General features: G+C 44.9%; 1 protein-coding gene across 1 annotated transcript; it reads left to right on the top strand.

The window, feature by feature from the left end:
* Positions 1 to 956: 956 nt before the first annotated feature.
* Ankrd66 (ankyrin repeat domain 66) lies at positions 957 to 14,292 on the top strand. The gene is made up of 4 exons (XM_059281642.1): positions 957 to 990; positions 4,061 to 4,231; positions 8,317 to 8,545; positions 14,103 to 14,292. The coding sequence occupies exons 2-4, from the start codon at positions 4,069 to 4,071 to the stop codon at positions 14,290 to 14,292; spliced, it is 582 nt and encodes a 193-aa protein (XP_059137625.1). The 5' UTR covers positions 957 to 990; positions 4,061 to 4,068.
* Positions 14,293 to 18,050: the final 3,758 nt, after the last annotated feature.

Raw genomic sequence — 18,050 nt, 5'->3', positions numbered from 1 at the left:
ACACTGGCTAGCTGTTGAGATTGCCAACCCAGGGAGGAATGAGGTCTCCAGAGGATTGTCAGCCCTGGGGCTGAAAGACGCCTGACCTTCTCACTGACCAGCTGCTCCCTCCTCACACCTGTCCTCTTTGTCCCGAGAATGCCTCCAGCTGGTGGGTGCTGGATACCAAGTAGACGGCACATTCACGCGAGGCACATAGAAAAAAGGGTGGAGCAGGAATTCCCATTGTTATAGAAGCAGCTTTTAAGTTCCTATGAAGTAGCCTTGCTTGGTCCCTCCGAGCAAAAGTGATTTGCTGTCTGATCCTTTGTAGAAAAAGATTGTTGAGCCCTGGTGTGGGAGCCCGTTCTCGGGTTCCTCGTGGCTTTACCCAGCAGGTCCGCATAGAGGATGATTAGACCACGGGCCTAAGTGCAGGTGTCTGAGATGGTCTGCACTTGGCTGTGCTGGGGGAGGAGGTCTTTTGCTCCACCCCTTGGCGTCTCTATAAAAACCCTGGGGCAGAGACAGTCAGGGCCCGTTGGAATAGGTTCCAGGCCCTCTCGAGGCTATCCTTTATTTTCTATCTGTTTATCTCCGCAAGATTCTCCGCAATAAATCCTTCCATCTAATATTTCCTGCTGCTCGCACTCAAGAAAACTTTGGGGACCTGTGGGGGTGGTTGGGTAAACGCCCCACACCCTGGTCTACACATTGATGTCGGAAGCTCTTACCCTGTGCAGTGTGAGCTCCTAGTCCCAGGATCCTCCACTGACAGTCACGAAAACGACTCTTATTCATCTCTTTAGGATCCAACCTAGAGCTCTGACAGGACAGCTCTGTTTACTTCCCCGTCTTAGTGACTGGCTCTTTTTCTTGTCCCCTGACACTACATTTGAATTATGTTTACTGCTCTGATCCTCGGACTCTAGGGTTGTTCTCACATTCGATTATGCATCAGATGCCACGCCAGGATCCTTGGTCCCTGCCCCAGAGTTTCAGGTTCAGTAGGTAGGTATGGAGCCCAATAATTTGCATTTCTAACAAACTCTGGAGCTGCTCGTGATGACAGTTTGGAAGGTAGACTCTGGCTTTCCAGTTCTCAGCTTGAATCTTGAGATCGAGGGCATCCCCAGTGGGCACAAGTTCAAGCAACTGCCCACTCCAGTTTCCTGCCTCTAGTCCTCATGTGTTCATATCAGCATTTCTCAAGACTTTAGAGCTCAGAATCTTTTAAACGTCACCCAAAGGGCTTTCGTTTATTTAGATTATATCTATCAATATTACCAGCATACAAAGTTAAAAATTAGCTCCCATTTTGGAGGGGCGTGTGGGTTTTAGAACCAAATGTTAGAGACCTTTGATCCCCTAGAGCTGAAATTATAGGTGGTTGTGAGCTGCCTGACGTAGGTTCTGGGAGAAGAACTCTGGTCCCCTGGAGGAACAGCATGTGCTCTTAACCATTGACCCATTTCTCTAGCCCTCAAACAGAATATCTTAAAGTGGGATGAATTCATTGATGGGAATTCTAATAAACCCATTCCATAAGAGTCCTAGTTATGCTTATCTTGTGATAAAAACACTGACCCCAAACAACTTGAGGGAGGAGGTTGCAGTAAACTGCTGTTCCTCCAGGGTCCTGCCTTGGGTTCCTGCCCTGATCTTCCTCGGTGATGGCAGGACCCTGGAGATAGGACCTAAAGCAAAGATCATAGAGGAGTGTTTATTGGCTTGCTTGCTTGCTTGCTTGCTTGCTTTCTTATACAACCCAAGACCACCTGTCCAGAGATGGCATTGCCCACAGTGGACTGAGCCCTCCCACATCTGAGGGCAAATTTGATGAAGGCAAATTCCTCAGTTCAACTTCCTTCCCTGTGTGTCAAGTTGACCAAAAAAAATGGTATATCTAGAAACATGTTAAAGTAGTTTCATGAATTAAATTTCTCATAGAATTAAAGAAAGCTAACAGCACAATAAGAAATATTTTCGTAAAAAGTAATCACGTTTTCCACAATAACAAAAAAATGTAAAGAATGATGTTGGCGTGCTCTCTGTTCCCAGAATCCCTTTAACAGCTACCGTAACTGGGGTCAGCTGGATCTTTATAGCAGCTTTGGCATTCACTGCCATGTTTTGATGGATGTATATAAAGAAACGGTGATTTCAGACATTTGTCAAGTTGGACAGGGAAACGTAATTGTAGCCTTTTTGGATAATCATGGGTTTTCTTCTCTGGATCTACATCAGAACCCCACAAGTGGTGATGTCTCAAAGATTTGCTGCCATGTAGCATCTGAAATGATGTCCATGTGCCTGCGATACACCATTAGAACCCACTGGCCTGCCTCCAATGGCTCTCTTCACCTGTGCTCCGTCTTGCAACATCCTGTGCTTGTCCTATGGAGAGGCTGGTCCATGGGTGATGGAGATCCCCTCATGTTGGCACATTTCATTTTATGTTGGGCCCTGACCCCCGTTCCTTGTGTAGCTGTTGCCTTGCTTGCTGACCTTCATCAGATGTCCTCCCTATGCTAATTCCCTGCTGATTTCCTTCCTCCAGAACAGCTTACCGGAGGTTCCTTGTTTGTGTATCCTGCATATTTGGTGTAAACAGCTAGGATGCAAGAATGTAAAACATCTGTAGCGAACTTCTGCCCTCCAGGTTCTCCCACTGTGCTGTAAGCCTGTATTTAAGGCCGCTTCCCTCCTTCAGTAAAGGACATTCTACTTAGACAATGACCCACTGTCTGGTCTCTGTTTTAATCTTCAGCCCCTCAATCCGACATGGTGAATGGGTAGTAGCGTGGGCACTACAATTTTACAATCACATTTGCTAAGCCGTATACTCAGGGGTAAAGGATTCAATAAATGCACTCCAAATTGTACCTGGAGGCGGTGCTCTCCTATAAGTGTGATGCATAGCAGTTTGCTGACGGCATCTTTTTTGTGTGTCCAGGCATCAGCAGTTTTCTCTACCATTGCCTTTAAACCACAGGGTAAGTGACAACAGAGTGAACAAGGCTGGTGACATTTTAATCTGACAGTGAAAACAGTTTTCATTTCCTAAGTCCCCTAAACTAAAAATCAGGGACGGACGCATAAGGGTTTGTAGATTACAGTATGTGCACTGGTGACCCATGGTACAGTATTTTGTGTATGTGTGCATGTGCATGTGTATGAGTGTGTGAGAGGAGAGCTGTGTGTGTGGAGGTGTGCATGTGTGTGTAGAGTTCAGAGAACAACTTTGGGTGTTGGTTCTCACAGTCTCCCATCTTTTGTTTGGGATAGGGTCTCTCACTGGCCTGGAACATCACCAAGCAGGTCAGACCGCCTGGCAAGGGAGCCTCGGGGATTGCCTATTTCTATTTCCCACGCTGGGATTACAACCATGAGCCACCATGCCCAGCTTTGTATGGGAGTTCTGGGGATCTGAATTTAGGTCTTCATGCCTGAGAAAAAAGCCACATTACTGACAGTGCCATCTCCCCAGATACCCTGTGGCATACATCAATAACAATTTTTAGCTGTTTTAGTTATGTGTTGGTGAGCTGTATTCCTCATGTGGTGTGGCAATAGCTTTTAATTTCCATGGATCCCTTATGCCAGATCCAGTCATCCAGTTCAAACTGTTCATGCAGATTGTCACTGGCCCCACAGCATCTCTGGATGCTTCTATACTAGAAAGACAAGATGCCGAACTCCACAACCAACTCAAGGTAGTATAAAACTAACAGAACCCTGAAGTAGGAGCAGAAAAGTCACACTGGGAGATGGGTGGAGGGGACACTGTAAAGTGCCAGTCTATTACTTTAGAGATAATTCTGGGTACAGTAGAGGCCATCAGTAGTTTGGGGTTTGCAGAATGGTGGATGCTATCCACAGTTGCTGAGAGTTAGGTATCTACACAGCAGAAAACACACACACACACACACACACACACACACACACACACACACACACACAAAGTTTAGATGCAAATCCACAAGACAGGAAAGCAAGTCACTGATGCAGAAACCTAGGGAGCCCTTGCTTGGGGTGAAGGATTGTATGGAATTTCCTAAATGGCCTGTATCTTGGGCAGATTCTGTAATGGAACTGTCGAAAATATCAGACATGACAAAGCTCCACCAGGCCGTGGCAGCAGGGGACTGCAATTCAGTGAAGAAGATTCTGAAGAAAGGTCTCTGTGACCCAAACTACAAGGACGTGGACTGGAATGACAGGACGCCTCTCCACTGGGCTGCAATCAGAGGTGAGTAGACAATGACTCCGTAGACCCGTTCCTCCTGGCCCACCTTCATGAGGGCATCAGTCTGTGTCAGAGTGGGATGGACATTTCGTTAATGCTACATGGACCATTTCACCTGGCATTGACCCTTACTAGTCACAGCCCCTGGGCGATGTTATTTAATGTTTTGGGCACTCATTCTTCTACACAATGGGAGCAGTAATGCTGTACTAGAGTTCTTTGATGGGGAGTTAGATAACATGATGAGGCTCTAAATATGCTCTCAATTAGTCCTCTGTCGTCATGACTGCATGCATAGAGCATCATGAAGATGAATCCCCGCCCCCTCCTAGCACATCCCAGGTATATGACCAGAAGTTAGTGACAAAACTCAGTCAAAGTCTCTGGAAATTGCTGCTGGATAGATGGCTCAGCAGTTAGGAATGCTCACTGCTCGTACAAGGACCAAGTTTTGTCCCAGCACCACATCCACCTCTAACTCCAGCTGCAGGACAACCAACACCTTCTGCCTGTGGGGCACCTACAGACATGTGCATGAGCACATGTGCACACAAACACACACGTAAATTAAACTTTTTAAAAAGAAAAGTCTCTAGTAATAAACACCACCAAATGACATTAGGGAAAATAGTACTAGAGACAACTTTGCTTGTCAATTATTTGTGTCTTCTCTCTTGTGGGGAGAGGGACTAGGCAGAAAGTAAAACCAGCTGCAAAAACCTTGGTTGGGGTGTTTCTGCAGAAATCTGTGTAGGGAGCATTAGTAACTGTATCAGATGACCACTTAGGGAACACTTGCTGTGTGCTGGATATTGTGCTGGGTGCTTCGTGTCTGGGAGTTTATTCATACTCCTCACGGATTTGGTGAGACCAATGGTGTAGCCCTAATTTGCAAATGAGGGCATTGAGCATTTGTTTCTTACCCAAGGTATTACTTATTGGAGAATGAACGCACATCTGTCCGATTAGAAAGCCTGTGCTCTTAAACTGTGACAGCTGTATTCTAAGGGTGCTCAATTTACTGATTGTAATTAGTTTTGCTAGTGTGTGTTTGTACATGATTGTGTGTGTAGGGGTGTGTAGGGGTGTGTGTGTGTGTGTGTGTGTGTGTGTGTGTGTGTGTGTGTATGCCATGGTGTACAGTGGAAGTCAGAGGACAACTTTCAGGAGATGGTTCTGTTTTACTTTAAGCTCTGGCTGGGTGGTGGTGGCACACACCTTTAATCCCAGCACTCGGGAGGCAGAACCAGGCGGATCTCTGTGAGTTCAAGGCCAGCCTGGTCTACAGAGTGAGATCCAGGGCAGGCACCAAAACTACACAGAGAAACCCTATCTTGAAAAACCAAAAAAAAAAAAAAAAAAAAAAAAAAAGCTCTGGTTCATGGCACCAGACTTGAATGATGAGCTATCTCATCAACACAAGTTTTAAAAATTTTTTATTCTAAAAATTTAGTTTATGTATTTTTTTTTTTTTTTTTTGGTTTTTCGAGACAGGGTTTCTCTGTGTAGCTTTGCGCCTTTCCTGGAACTCACTTGGTAGCCCAGGCTGGCCTCGAACTCACAGAGATCCGCCTGGCTCTGCCTTCCGAGTGCTGGGATTAAAGGCGTGCACCACCACCACCCGGCTTAGTTTATGTATTTTTGATGTTTTACTACATTTTTGTTATTTAAGTATATTTAATAATATTATTCCTCTCTTCCAAGTCCTTCTAGATCCTCTCCCTGCTCCCTCCTTTAATCCAGCACTCAGGAGGCAGAGGCAAATGGATCTCTGAGTTCAAGCCAGCTTGGTCTATAGAGCTAGTTCCAGGACATCCAGGGTTACACAGAGAAACCCTATATTGAAAAACAAATAACAAACAAAACCAATACAACAACAATACCCCCCCCCCCAAACCAGGAAAACAAGTAAAACCATACCTAAAAAGAAAAAAAGAAGAATACCAAGTTATAGCCAATAAAAGCACACACACAAAAGATACTCTACTCCTGAACACGAGGCCTATCCTAGGGTGGCTGATACACTCGGTGTCACTCTTTTGAAGAAAACAGATTTTTCTCTCTGCCAGCAAGTGTAAGTGCTACCTTTTACCCTAGGTCCCTGGGCTGTCTAGTCTCAGCTTCTTGGTCACCCAACCACTGTGCTGTTAGTTGTTTTTGCTCTTTTCTCTTTTAGGGGCCTGACACCCAGCTCCCAAATAAATCATACACACACACACACACACACACACACACACACACACACACACGCAGGATTATTCTTTTTTTTTTGGTTTTTCGAGACAGGGTTTCTCTGTGTAGCTTTGCGCATTCCTGGATCTCGCTCTGTAGACCAGGCTGGCCTCGAACTCACAGAGATCCGCCTGCCTCTGCCTCCTGAGTGCTGGGATTAAAGGCGTGCGCCGCCACTGCCTGGCTGGATTATTCTTACTTACAAATGCCTGGCCTTAGCTTAGTTTGTTTCTAGCCAGCTTTCCTTAACTTAAATTATTCAATCTACCTTTTGCCTCTGTGTTTTTAATCTTTCTCTATTCTATATACCTTTCTTTATGTCTTACTCCATGGTTTACTGTGTAGCTGGGTAGCTGGCCCCTAGTGTCCTCTCTCCTTTTCTTATTCCTTGATCCCCTTCCCAGATTTCTCCTTCTATATAGGCTCTCTGCCTGCCAGCCCTGCCTGTCCTTTCTCCTTCCTTACTATTGACTGTTCAGCTCTTTATTAGACCAGTCAGATATTTTAGACAGGCAAAGCAGCACAGCTTCACAAAGTTAAACAAATGCAACATAAAAGAAAGCAACATATCTTTGCATCATTAAAAAAATGTTCCACAGCATGAAAAAATGTAACACATTGTAAAATAATATTCCACAACACTGTCCGGTAAGGGTTGTATCTCATGGAGTGGGCTTTAAGTTGAATCAGGTATGGGTTGGTGACTCCCATAGGCTTTGTGCCACCATTGCCTCAGCATATCTTTCAGATAGGACACTGTTGTAGATACAGGGTTTGTGGCTGGCTTGGTGTTCATGTCTCTTTGGAGAGCGTGAAGAGTACCTTACCGTACCAAAGATGCTGGAACATAGGGTGAAGGCGCTGTGTAGGCACTGGCTCAACATCTCCACCATACTACCCCTTAAATGTCCCTTAATTTCCACTGTCTCTCTCTGTATTCCTCCCACACCCCCCTCCCCACTTGATCCTTCCATTCTAGCCCCCCACATCCATCCACAACTGTCTATTCTATTTACCTTTCCTAAGGAAATCTATCTGTTCCCTCTTGTCCCTTACTCTATATCTAACCTCTGTGATTCTATGGATTACAGCTCAGTTATCATTAACTTCATAGCTGATACCCACATATAAGTGAATACATGCCATATTCATCTTTGTGAGTCTGGGTGACCTCACTCAAGATGATTTTATTTTAGTTCCATCCATTTCCCTGAAAATTTCACAATGCCATTTTTTAACAGCTGAGTAATATTCCATTGTGTAAATGGACCCCGTTTCCTTTATCTATTCTTCTGTTGAGGGAATCTAGGTTGTTTCCCATTTTTGGCTATTTATGAATGGAGCAGAGCATTCAAGACCTGTTTGGGGGTACAGAATAAGTTCAAGGCCAGTCTTTGCAACTTAACTAGACCCGCTCTCAAAATAAAAAGTAAGGGAGAGTTCTAAGGACTGTAACTCAGCGGTAGAGAACTTGCATAGGACATGTGGGGCCCTGGCTTCAACCCCAAGTTCTACAAAATAAATAATTAAAATAAACAAGCAAGGAATATATTGCAGCTGCAGAAGCAGCGAGGCTTGCCAGTGCGTAGATGGGAAGGACTCGAGTCAGGCCTGGGACAGTACACAGAAAGCAGGACTGTCCTAGAAAGAATACAGGAAGTTCTTAGAGGGCTCAGGTCTCCATGGAAGGAGGATGGGGAACTGCCTCCCAGGAAGAAGAATGATGATAACAAGGTAGAGGTACCCCGAGGGCCAGTTTCCTCCTGCATCTGTACTGTCTAGACTGCTCCTGGCCTCAGGCCACTGGGGACATTTGTATCTTAACTCCATGTTTTTTTCTCCGTGGTATATCTAAGGGCAAATGGAAGTGATACATCTCCTGATACAATATGGAGCCAGACCCTGCTTGGTGACTGATGTGGGCTGGACCGCAGCTCACTTTGCAGCTGAGTCAGGCCATCTGAATGTACTCAAAACTCTCCACGCACTGCACGCTGCCATTGATGCTGCTGACTTCTTTGGAGATACACCCAAGAGGATCGCACAGATCTATGGGCAGAAAGCCTGTGTGGACTTCCTGGAGAAGTAAGTACTGTGTTTTCCCAGCGATGGGAAGGAGCCTGTGGTGGAGTTTTTGTCCACTGACCAATCTTAGGGAAATAAAAACAAAACAAAGAGATCTAACCCAGTGGTTCTCAACCTTCCTAGTGCTTAGACTCTTCATGACAGTTCCTCATGTTTTGGTGATCTCCAACCATAAACTTATTTCATTGTTACTTCATAACTGTAATTTTGCTGCTATTATGAACCATAATATAAATATCTGATATGCAGGATTTCTGATATGCGACCCCAAGGGAGTCCTGACCTACAGGTTGGGAACCCCTGAACCAATTGGCTGGTATCATAATTTTTTTAAATGATTATTTACTTTTATTTTACGTGTATGAGGTTTTTGCCTGGATGTATGTATGTGCCAAAAGAAGATGCCAGATCCCCTGAAACTGGAGCTACCAACTGCTGTAAGCAGCCATGTGGGCTAGGAAGAGAAGATCCTCTGCATAAAAAAAAAGCCACTGTTCTTATCAGAATGAGCCATCTTTCTAGCCTCTATAATAATTTTTAACTTGATTTTAATATTTAAAATTTTAATAATTTTATTAGAACGACAACTTGAGGGTGAAAAGCACATTGATCTTTTGCTTTAGATCCTACAAAAATTATCTCTAATAAGAGCTGGACATTAAGTTCGGGGATGGGACACAGCCTAAGCCTCATGGCCACTCTTGGGCTTCTGAAAGGTACTCGAGTTACCTGTATGACTCTGTAGGAGCTAAACCGGCCTCCTGACCCTCAGTCTCCTCACACTTCAGTGCAGCAGAGGCTGTGGAGACGGTTCAGTCAGTGAGGTGCTCGCCACACGAACAAGAGGTCCTGAGTTTGGAACCTCAGAACCCATGTACAAGCAGTCACAATGGCCACATCGGTAGCTCTAGTTTGAGAGTTCAGACACCGAAGGATCCCAGGACAGAACTGCAAGCTGTAAATCCCGTGAGAAATCCTGTCCCGAAATGTGAGGAGATGATACACTACATCGATCTCTGACCTCCTTATACACACGCACACAAACACATACACATAACGCCCTCCCCGCCATACCTCATGAGGCAAATGAATTAGACTTCTGTTTTTTAAGACCCGTCTACATTCATGTATGACTCCCCTAACACAACTAGAACTTGTCAAATATTCATTCATTTATTTACTAAGTTAAGCAGTTGGATATAATTAAGTACTAATTCTGTTCTTTGCAGTTATAGCCTTGAGAGGAATGGAAATGAGATATATGAACCTATAATTTGGGTCAACAAGTGATTCATACGAGGAAAAGTTGAATAGCCTGGTCTGAACATGGTTGCTTGGGAAGGAAGATGAGATAGAAAACCTGGAAGTAATGCCAGTTTGTGGTAGAGAACAGTGACCGTGGGCTGTCTCTTGTGAGCTTCAAATACAGTTATGGTCCAAATGTTAAACTAGGCCAGGATGGTGGCTTAGGCCTAAAATAGCAGCTGCTCAGGGGTCTGAGCCAGTGAAATTGTAAATGCAAGGCCTGCCTGGGCTATAGAGTGAGTTCAAGGTCAGTCTGGGCAAATTAGTCTCAAAGAAAAAGTAAAATAAGATTTAGGGAATGTAGCTTAGTAAATGGAGTGCCTGCTTAGCCCATGTGAGGCCCCTGGGTTCAATCTCCAACACTTCCATCCCCGTAAAAGTTAAACTAGTAAAACTGTTGCCTCAGCTGAGATTGGCAACAATCTCAGAGACCCTACCTTGGAAATAGTGTCACCATTTAAAATATCACAGATCACAAATAGGGATCTGGAAAGAGGCAAGGTATGAGTCCAGTTCACAAACTCTTTTCCCCAGTTCTAGGTGTTACACTCAGGACCTTTGTGTGCCATGGCCCTGAGCACCAGCAGGCATTCCTCATTGAGTTTCCTACAGATCTAACACCCTGCTATGTGACATGGCTCCCTTGATCTTATTACTTCTCAGGTCCCCACACAGGTATCTGAATCTGAAACTCCTGTTGTTCAACATTTTTCTTTCCCAACCTATCACCTGTGAGGGGGAATCACTAATTCCCCTGCCATCTGGATACCGTGGTATGGTATCCCACATCTTCCTTGCCTCTATTCATAATTTTTAGACCCTTATGACCTAGCATCCCCAGCTGTGGATAGATCTCTTGTATAAAGTGGGCTTCAGCACCAGATCTATAAATTGAGGACATGACTGCTCCGAGGGATGGTTGAAGAGAAGGTTTTTATTGTAGAGATGAGGGAGAGTACAGCCAGGGGCATTCCAGTGCAAAGTAGTAGACTAAACATGGCCAGTAGAATGGACTGGGTCATGAGAAGAAAGCGAGAGAGGAACAGAGACAGTGTGGCTGAAAGTTTTCTTGGTCCCACCCAGCTCCCATGGCCCACAGTCGCTCAGACCCAAATGAACACACAGAGGCTTATATTAATTGTGAACTCTATGGCCTAATGGCTCAGGCTTCTTGCTAGCTAGCTTTTACATCTAAATTAACCCATTTCTATAAATCTATACTTTGCCATGTGGCTTTTGGATTACTGGCATCTTTACATCTTGCTTCTCATGGCAGTGGTTGGCAGCATCTTCTCTGTTCTCCCTTTCTCCTTCCTCCTCTCTAGTTGGAATGTCCCTCCTAACCTTATTCTGCCTCACCATTGGCCAAACAGCTTTATTTATCAACCAATCAGAGCAACACATATTCACAGCATACAGAACGACATTACCCATCAGAGACAGTAAAGGGGAGAGAGAGCCAAGAGGACCAAGAGCCAAGAGTGAGCCAAGAGATAGCATGGCTGAAATGACAGGGCTTATAGGAACGAGAAGTTGGGGGAAAGGATGCCCGTGAGCTGGAGAAGTTTAGGGTTGGGGGTGGGGTGAGAAGAGCTGAGAAGCTCCAGAATGCCAGCATGGACTTTGTAACAGGTATTTGTAAGGTTGAGAGAGCCTGGAAGCCAGCATGCTCTTTGGTATGCTAATGGGCACCATAGTTAGCCATTTGTCTGGGTTTCTGTTGGACTTGACATTTCTACACTCTCCACTCCTGGGCTTGACCGGCTAAAGAAAGGCCCAGAAATAAGTAGATGAATATTGGCAGGGAACTACAGATGTCTACTTCTATATAAGCCCACCTCAACTGTTTCTCAGAGGGCACACTTTCTACCTGAATTCAGGAAGGAACACACTTTTCAAAGGCCGCCCCCCACTGTACTTCCAGGTCTTACAAATCCCTACATCAGTTCACCTCACCTTCCCATGCTTTCTGTGTCATGGTGTTCCTCCATCTGGGACAGTGGTCCTCAACCTTCCTAACACTGCGGCCTTTTAACATGGTTCCTCTTGTTGTGGTGATTCCCCAACCATAAAATTCTTTTCGTTGCTACTTCATAACTGTAATTTTGCTACTGTTAGGAATTGGAATGTAAATACCTGTTTTCTGATGGTCTTAGGCAGCTCCAGTGAAAGGGTTGTTCAACCCCTCAAGGGGTCACAAGCCACAGGTTGAGAACCACTGCTCTAGAATCTTCATGTCTTCTATAAGGAAGCCACCCCTGTGTTATCCTTTGTTTAGTCTCCACTTCCTCTTGGATTGCTAGTCATCTCTACCCCCCCCCCCCTTATAGTCTGTGAACACGTTCATGTAGATCTTACTAACCAAATGAACAGACCCAGAGGTCCCTCCGGCTGCTTTCTCTTCTCCCCCAGGCTCCTAAGCTCTGGAGTTGATCTACAGAGCTGGTTCTCCTTCCTCATCTCGCGCTCACTTTGGAAGTCTTCCCCATTGCTGCACTGACACATTCCTCATAGGAATAATCATGAACTCCCTGTTGCTAACACAATGCTCCCCTCTTCACCCATAGTCAATCTTCTTGCATTTTCCTTCCTCCTCCTCCCTCTCTTTTCACCCTCTTCTTCCTCCCTTTTCCTCTTTCCTTCATCCCTTTCTCCCTCTCTCCCTTTTTTCCTTCATTTAATTTTTTTTTTTTTGGTCAAAGCCTCACTGTACAACCCAGCTTTGCCTCCCTGTCCCGAGAGTGAGGATTACAGCCTGGTCCCGTCGGTCTTTTCCCTTGGGTATCTTTCAAATGCTAGAATCCCTCAGAGTCTTGTCCTTGGCTTTCTCTGGATTTTTCTGAGTAATCTTAGCCCCTCCATAGTGACTGGATGCACATGACATTTGGTCCAGTTATCTAAAATGGAGTGGGCACCACCAGGGAAATCAGGCAGACAATGCTGAGCAGACAAAAATAAACGTCAGCTGCATCACATGTGAATCACGTCTACCTACCACTTCCCACCAAAAACTTACTTCCTTTCTGTTGCTAGAGGAATCAGAGGAAAGAATTCTGGATGTGGGTGTAATTAGTCCGGTCCTGCAAATAGGGTGAAGATCTGGCCAAGGGAGGAGAGAGAAAACCTGTTGATCTGGGTGTTGGAAATGTGCATCAGTCCAGTGTGCATAAGAAGATGTGGAGGGTGTATGGAGGGCTGAACGCCCTGGCTGCCTGGGTGATCACAGCCAGGAGCCTTGCAAGCTAAAATGGGTGGGCGGAGGACCGTAGTTAGTTGGGCAAGAAGCCAATGCTGAACTCATCATGGGATTGATGAGCTGAAACAGACTGGCTAGCAAAGTCACTCATACAATAGAGGATGTGGCAATTGGGTTTCCTGTAGTGGGATCAAAGGCTTTATGATACTAGACAAGACCACTGAATTTCTTCACAGTTCACATTGTGAGGATGTACACTCTTAGGCTATTTTTTACTTAATTTACCTATACGTACAATTATGCAATTGGCATTTACTTCTTGCACTTCCAATTTACTTAATTAATTGATTGGTTGATTGAGACAGGATTTCACCTGTAGCCCAGGCTGGCATGGAGCTTACTATACAGCAGAGGTTAGCCTTGAACCTGCAGCAATCCTCCTGCCTCATTCTCCTGGGTGTTGGTATTGCATACGTGGCAGGGCATACTTTAAAATCTTAAACAACGAACATGTGTTCCTTTAATAGTCAGGAAAGTAGAGTTAAAAGAAACAGCCAGGCGGTGGTGGCGCACGCCTTTAATCCCAGCACTTAGGAGGCAGAGGCAGGCGGATCTCTGTGAGTTCGAGGCCAGCCTGGGCTACAGAGTGAGTTCCAGGAAAGGCACAAAGCTACACAGAGAAACCCTGTCTTGAAAAACCAAAACCAAACCAAACCAAAACAAAACACAATTAAAAGGAACAGCTTCCCAATCACATGAAGATTGTTCTGGAAATGTGGGCACTTTAACAATAAGCAGCCCCTCCTTCTAGCAGTCTTTGAAGATTAATCACATCCAGGCCTCTTCCATCTTCAGGTAGTTCCTCTGGGATCTGAGTCCAGACGTTGGAAGGTTTGGAATTTAACGCATGTGCACTTGGACATGTGTGAACTTGGCCTCCTACCGTCCTAACTAGACCATGAATGGCCTGCGCTGTGTGTAGTGTTCAGGAAGCAAGGTCGGTGGCGGCGCTGGCCAGGCTCCTTCTACCACGCTCACAGACTCGTCTCTTTGTAGGGCAGAAGCAGAATGCCGGGACCACCGCCAGAGAGGGCTGTTGCTTGATGAGCGGGACCCAGATTGGGACCTCAAGAAAAGGGAGCTAGAGCAGTCTCTCCCTGCCCCAGATCGAAACACCAACAAAAAGAGTAATAAGAGAATCCGAGGCTCCACCAGGCTCAGCCATTCCAAGGCCTGGAGGGTATGAGAAGGCGGAGCCCAGGACACAGACTCACTGGACCTGGGACCCAGCCTGGAGCCAGAGGGGTTGTCTGGCTTCCTGTTCTTCACGGAATTCGACTCCACCGCCCTTACCCAGGCCTCCACAGATACCCACAGCAAACCATTCGGTCGGAAAAGTCTTGCTGCCGTGTTCTCTATCAGAACCCATGTCTCTGCCAAAACCTGAGAGCGTGATGCTAAACCCAGAAGCTGGACCCGGAGGGGACATGGCAGTGGACAGCCAATGGCTGCTTGCGTTTTGTTTGTAGTGACTCGCAATGTCAGCATGCCCCGCCCCTCACCCACCAACGCACACATAGTTACAGAGTGTTCGCCATCAAAGAAAGGGCTCTTCCAATGAAATTGATCAGACGGGAGCAAAAAATGAAATAAAAAGCAAAACAAAAATAAAACTCTAAAACTTACCAATATGATCAATTCAATATATGAATACAATTATTATTTTTTTGTCACAAAGACTAAACAAGCGCTCTTTTGGCGTTCAGCTTTTTTTTTCTTGTGGGAGCCCACAGTCCCAGCATTGACAATTTCACCCATCATCATGTCCACCTAGGAGCAACGGTGGGCACTGCACCCACTCAGTGAGAGAACTGGAAAGCCTGTCATGAAGAGGTTCTGCCCCACCTAACCAAGCAAATGCAGAAAATGATGAAGTGTGGGCTTGTTGGTCTAGTTTTTCAATTGTAGATTTTGTAAAAGTTAGATTACATATTTCCAAGAAAAGTATCACATCTATTGAAGTTCTGAAGATGGTACAAGAAAAAGATAAGTGCCTCATTAGCTATTTTTAATATTGATTTGCTGAAATGCGTCAGATGTTTTAATGCTAAGTAAAGCATACTATGAAAATTAATTTTACTTCTTTCTATTTTTTATTTTATCTATTTGTTTTCAAGTATGAGAAGATTATGTAGGTTTTCTTTTTGATGGGGGCATGTACACCTGCCATATTGTGTGTGTGTGTGTGTGTGTGTGTGTGTGTGTGTGTGTGTCTGTCTGTCTGTCTCTCTGTGTTTGTGTATGCTCTTGAGTGCCAGAGAACAACTTGTGGGAGTCAGTCATCTCTCCATCATCTGGGTCCTGGGAATCAAACTCAACGGTCAGGCTTGGTGGCCAGGGCCCTTACCCACTAAGTCACCTTGCCAGCTCTGCCTTGTTTTTTGAAGCTTATATCTACTAGAATGTTTAAAAATCGCTATGTGGCTTGCATTTAATTTCTGTTGGCACTGCTATAGAATTCAGACATCTGTAGCCTCCTGTAAGAGACAATGCTGGCATATTTTATATTAATGGCCTGCTCTGCAGTCTTTCAGATCAATTAATTTCTCTGCATGAATCAATAGCCTTAGCTACCTAAGATCTTTACTACACACTCTTCAATTAATTATCTGTTGATTTGGGCTGGGTTTGATTGGGATTTTCCAGCCTTAAAAAAAGAAAGCTTCAACTCTTTACAGGAAAGTGGTGTAGCTATAGAAAAACTTTGTCCATGTTTCCATCTCTGAAGAGAAATGATTCCCCCTAATTCCAGCAGCCATCAATGGGCAATGACTCCTCAGCTAGGAGTGGGGAGCCTCATGAGGCCCTCTCTTGCCCGAGATGGAACATTGACTGGCTGGATCGTGTCTCTGGCTTGTGCAGATAACCGTAGTTGCTATGAATTCATGAGGTCAATGGCCGTCATAGCTTACAGACAGAACTTCAAAGACACTCCTCCCCCTCCTCTGGTTCTTACATCTTTTCTGCTCCCTCTTCCATGATGTTCCCTGAGTAGTCCCCCACCTCTCACTCTATGTGTGTGTGTGTGTGTGTGTGTGTGTGCACACACGCGCGTGCGCGCACACACGCACACACGTTGTTATAATTGTCTCATTGAGAGCTAAGCACTTACCAGTCATTTATTTTCAGCACCTTGACCCATAGATGTCTGTCCACTGTATCCTTCCCTAGTCAAGGTTGAGAGCAATGCTCATCTACGTGTATAATCATAAATGTTTAGAAGGCTGTTTGACAACATGTCCATTTGGCAACACAACAGCAGCAGGTCACTCCCTGGGGCCTATGACCTGCTTAGCCATGGACTTTGGTGTTGCTAGAGTTTTTCTCTCTAGGTTCCACCAATCCCCAGTAGTCCCTTAGCCCACTTATAAAATAAACATATAGATGCTTATATTATTTAAACTGCTTGGCCATTAGCTCAGGCCTACCATTGTCTAGCTCTTACTCTTATACTCAGCCCATTTCTGTTAATTTATATGTCACCATGTGTTCTGTGGCTTTACCTGCTGCTTCTACATGATGCTCCCTGGATGGCAGGCTGGCGTCTCCTTTTTTCTGCCTTCCTGTTCTCTCAATTCTCCTCTCTGCTAGTCCCGCCTATACTTCCTGCCTGGTTACTGGCCAATCAGTGTTTTATTTATCAATCAATTATCCACAGCACTTTGGACCATGTTTATAGTACTAGGTAAGAATTCTTTCCTTTGGAGCAAGCCTCAAATCAAATTAGAAAGCATTTGGTTATTCCCATAATGGTCACACCACTATTGTACCAGTGCCTGGCAGGTTAGTACTTTAGCATGTGGGTTGTACCATTGGGTAAGTCCATTGATGACTTTTCTCTCTCAGAAGCCTATACAGCACCTACTGGCTCTATTAAAGGTAGCCAATAGAAAGAAGACTCTAAGTTAGTTCCAGCCTAGTTTCTCTACAACCTGCACACACAGTGTGTTATGTCTTCAACAATGGAGTCTTGCTGCCTAGCTGTGATGGACAACCAAGAGCAATGACACTAGCTTGTGTTGTGTCGGGAGCCTCTGGGCCTCCTTGAACATAGGGAGTTCATAGGAAACTATTCTACGTTATTTCTTTTAATAACTGTGTCTTCTGGGGGAGGCATTCAGAGCACCTCTGTTCAATGTTTTCTCCTTTTTGCTTTGTATAGAACCACAGTCCACGGGATAGCCCACACACATTCAGAATGAGCCTTCCTAAGTTAAGCCTCTCCGGAAACACCCTCACAGACAGGCATAAAGGTGTGTCTCCCGGGTGATTCCAAATCCCACCAATGAGAGTAACCATCAAGTAACCCTCTGAAGTGTGGGTGATAAGTGAATGTGGACCTCTGAAACTGAAGAGAAAAAAAAAGAATATTTGGCTTTAAGTGTTGTGGTAGTTTGTAAATATCCACCATAGTCTCAGGCATTTAAGTATGTGGTACTCACTAAGTGACACTATTTGGGAAGATGTGGAGGTGTGGCCTTGCTAGAGGAAGTACATCACTGAGGCACTCTGAGAATTAAAGACCCCTCACTATTCCCAGTGCACTCTCTCTGCTTCCTGGTCCTGCCGCCAGTATAGACTCTAGCTGGTACCATGAGCCTTAATAAACGTCCTTCTGTAAGTTCCCTTGGTTACGGTGTTTTATCACAACAATGGAAAAGGAGCTAATACTAATGTCTTATATGTAGTGATTTATTGTAACAGTCCTGGAAGATTGATTCAAAAGCCTTTCAATAGCAGCATTGACTACAGAATGTGACAATCTCCTGTTATTCACTGTCATGTTAGAGAGTATATTAGGAAGACTTAGCAAATACTTTCCAAATGATGCCATTTGGGCCCTATGACTATTGAAGGGAAGAATGACTATAGCGTAAACCTGTTGGTTCCTGATTCAGATCTACATTCAAGACAACAAGAGGACACAGTGTTTTGTGTATGTCC

This window comes from Peromyscus eremicus, chromosome 16_21, assembly GCF_949786415.1.
Source record: "Peromyscus eremicus chromosome 16_21, PerEre_H2_v1, whole genome shotgun sequence".
Classification (NCBI taxonomy): Eukaryota; Metazoa; Chordata; class Mammalia; order Rodentia; family Cricetidae; genus Peromyscus; species Peromyscus eremicus.
The sequence above is the reverse complement of the archived record's forward strand: the minus strand, read 5'-3'. Positions and strand labels throughout refer to the sequence as shown.

Excerpts from the sequence above, each read along its gene's own strand:
- Ankrd66 (XM_059281642.1), top strand. The coding sequence starts at position 4,069 with ATGGAACTGTCGAAAATATCAGACATGACAAAGCTCCACCAGGCCGTG. Across the intron at positions 4,232-8,316 it reads CCACTGGGCTGCAATCAGAG|GGCAAATGGAAGTGATACAT; the intron begins GTGAGTAGACAA and ends GGTATATCTAAG. Across the intron at positions 8,546-14,102 it reads TGTGTGGACTTCCTGGAGAA|GGCAGAAGCAGAATGCCGGG; the intron begins GTAAGTACTGTG and ends GTCTCTTTGTAG.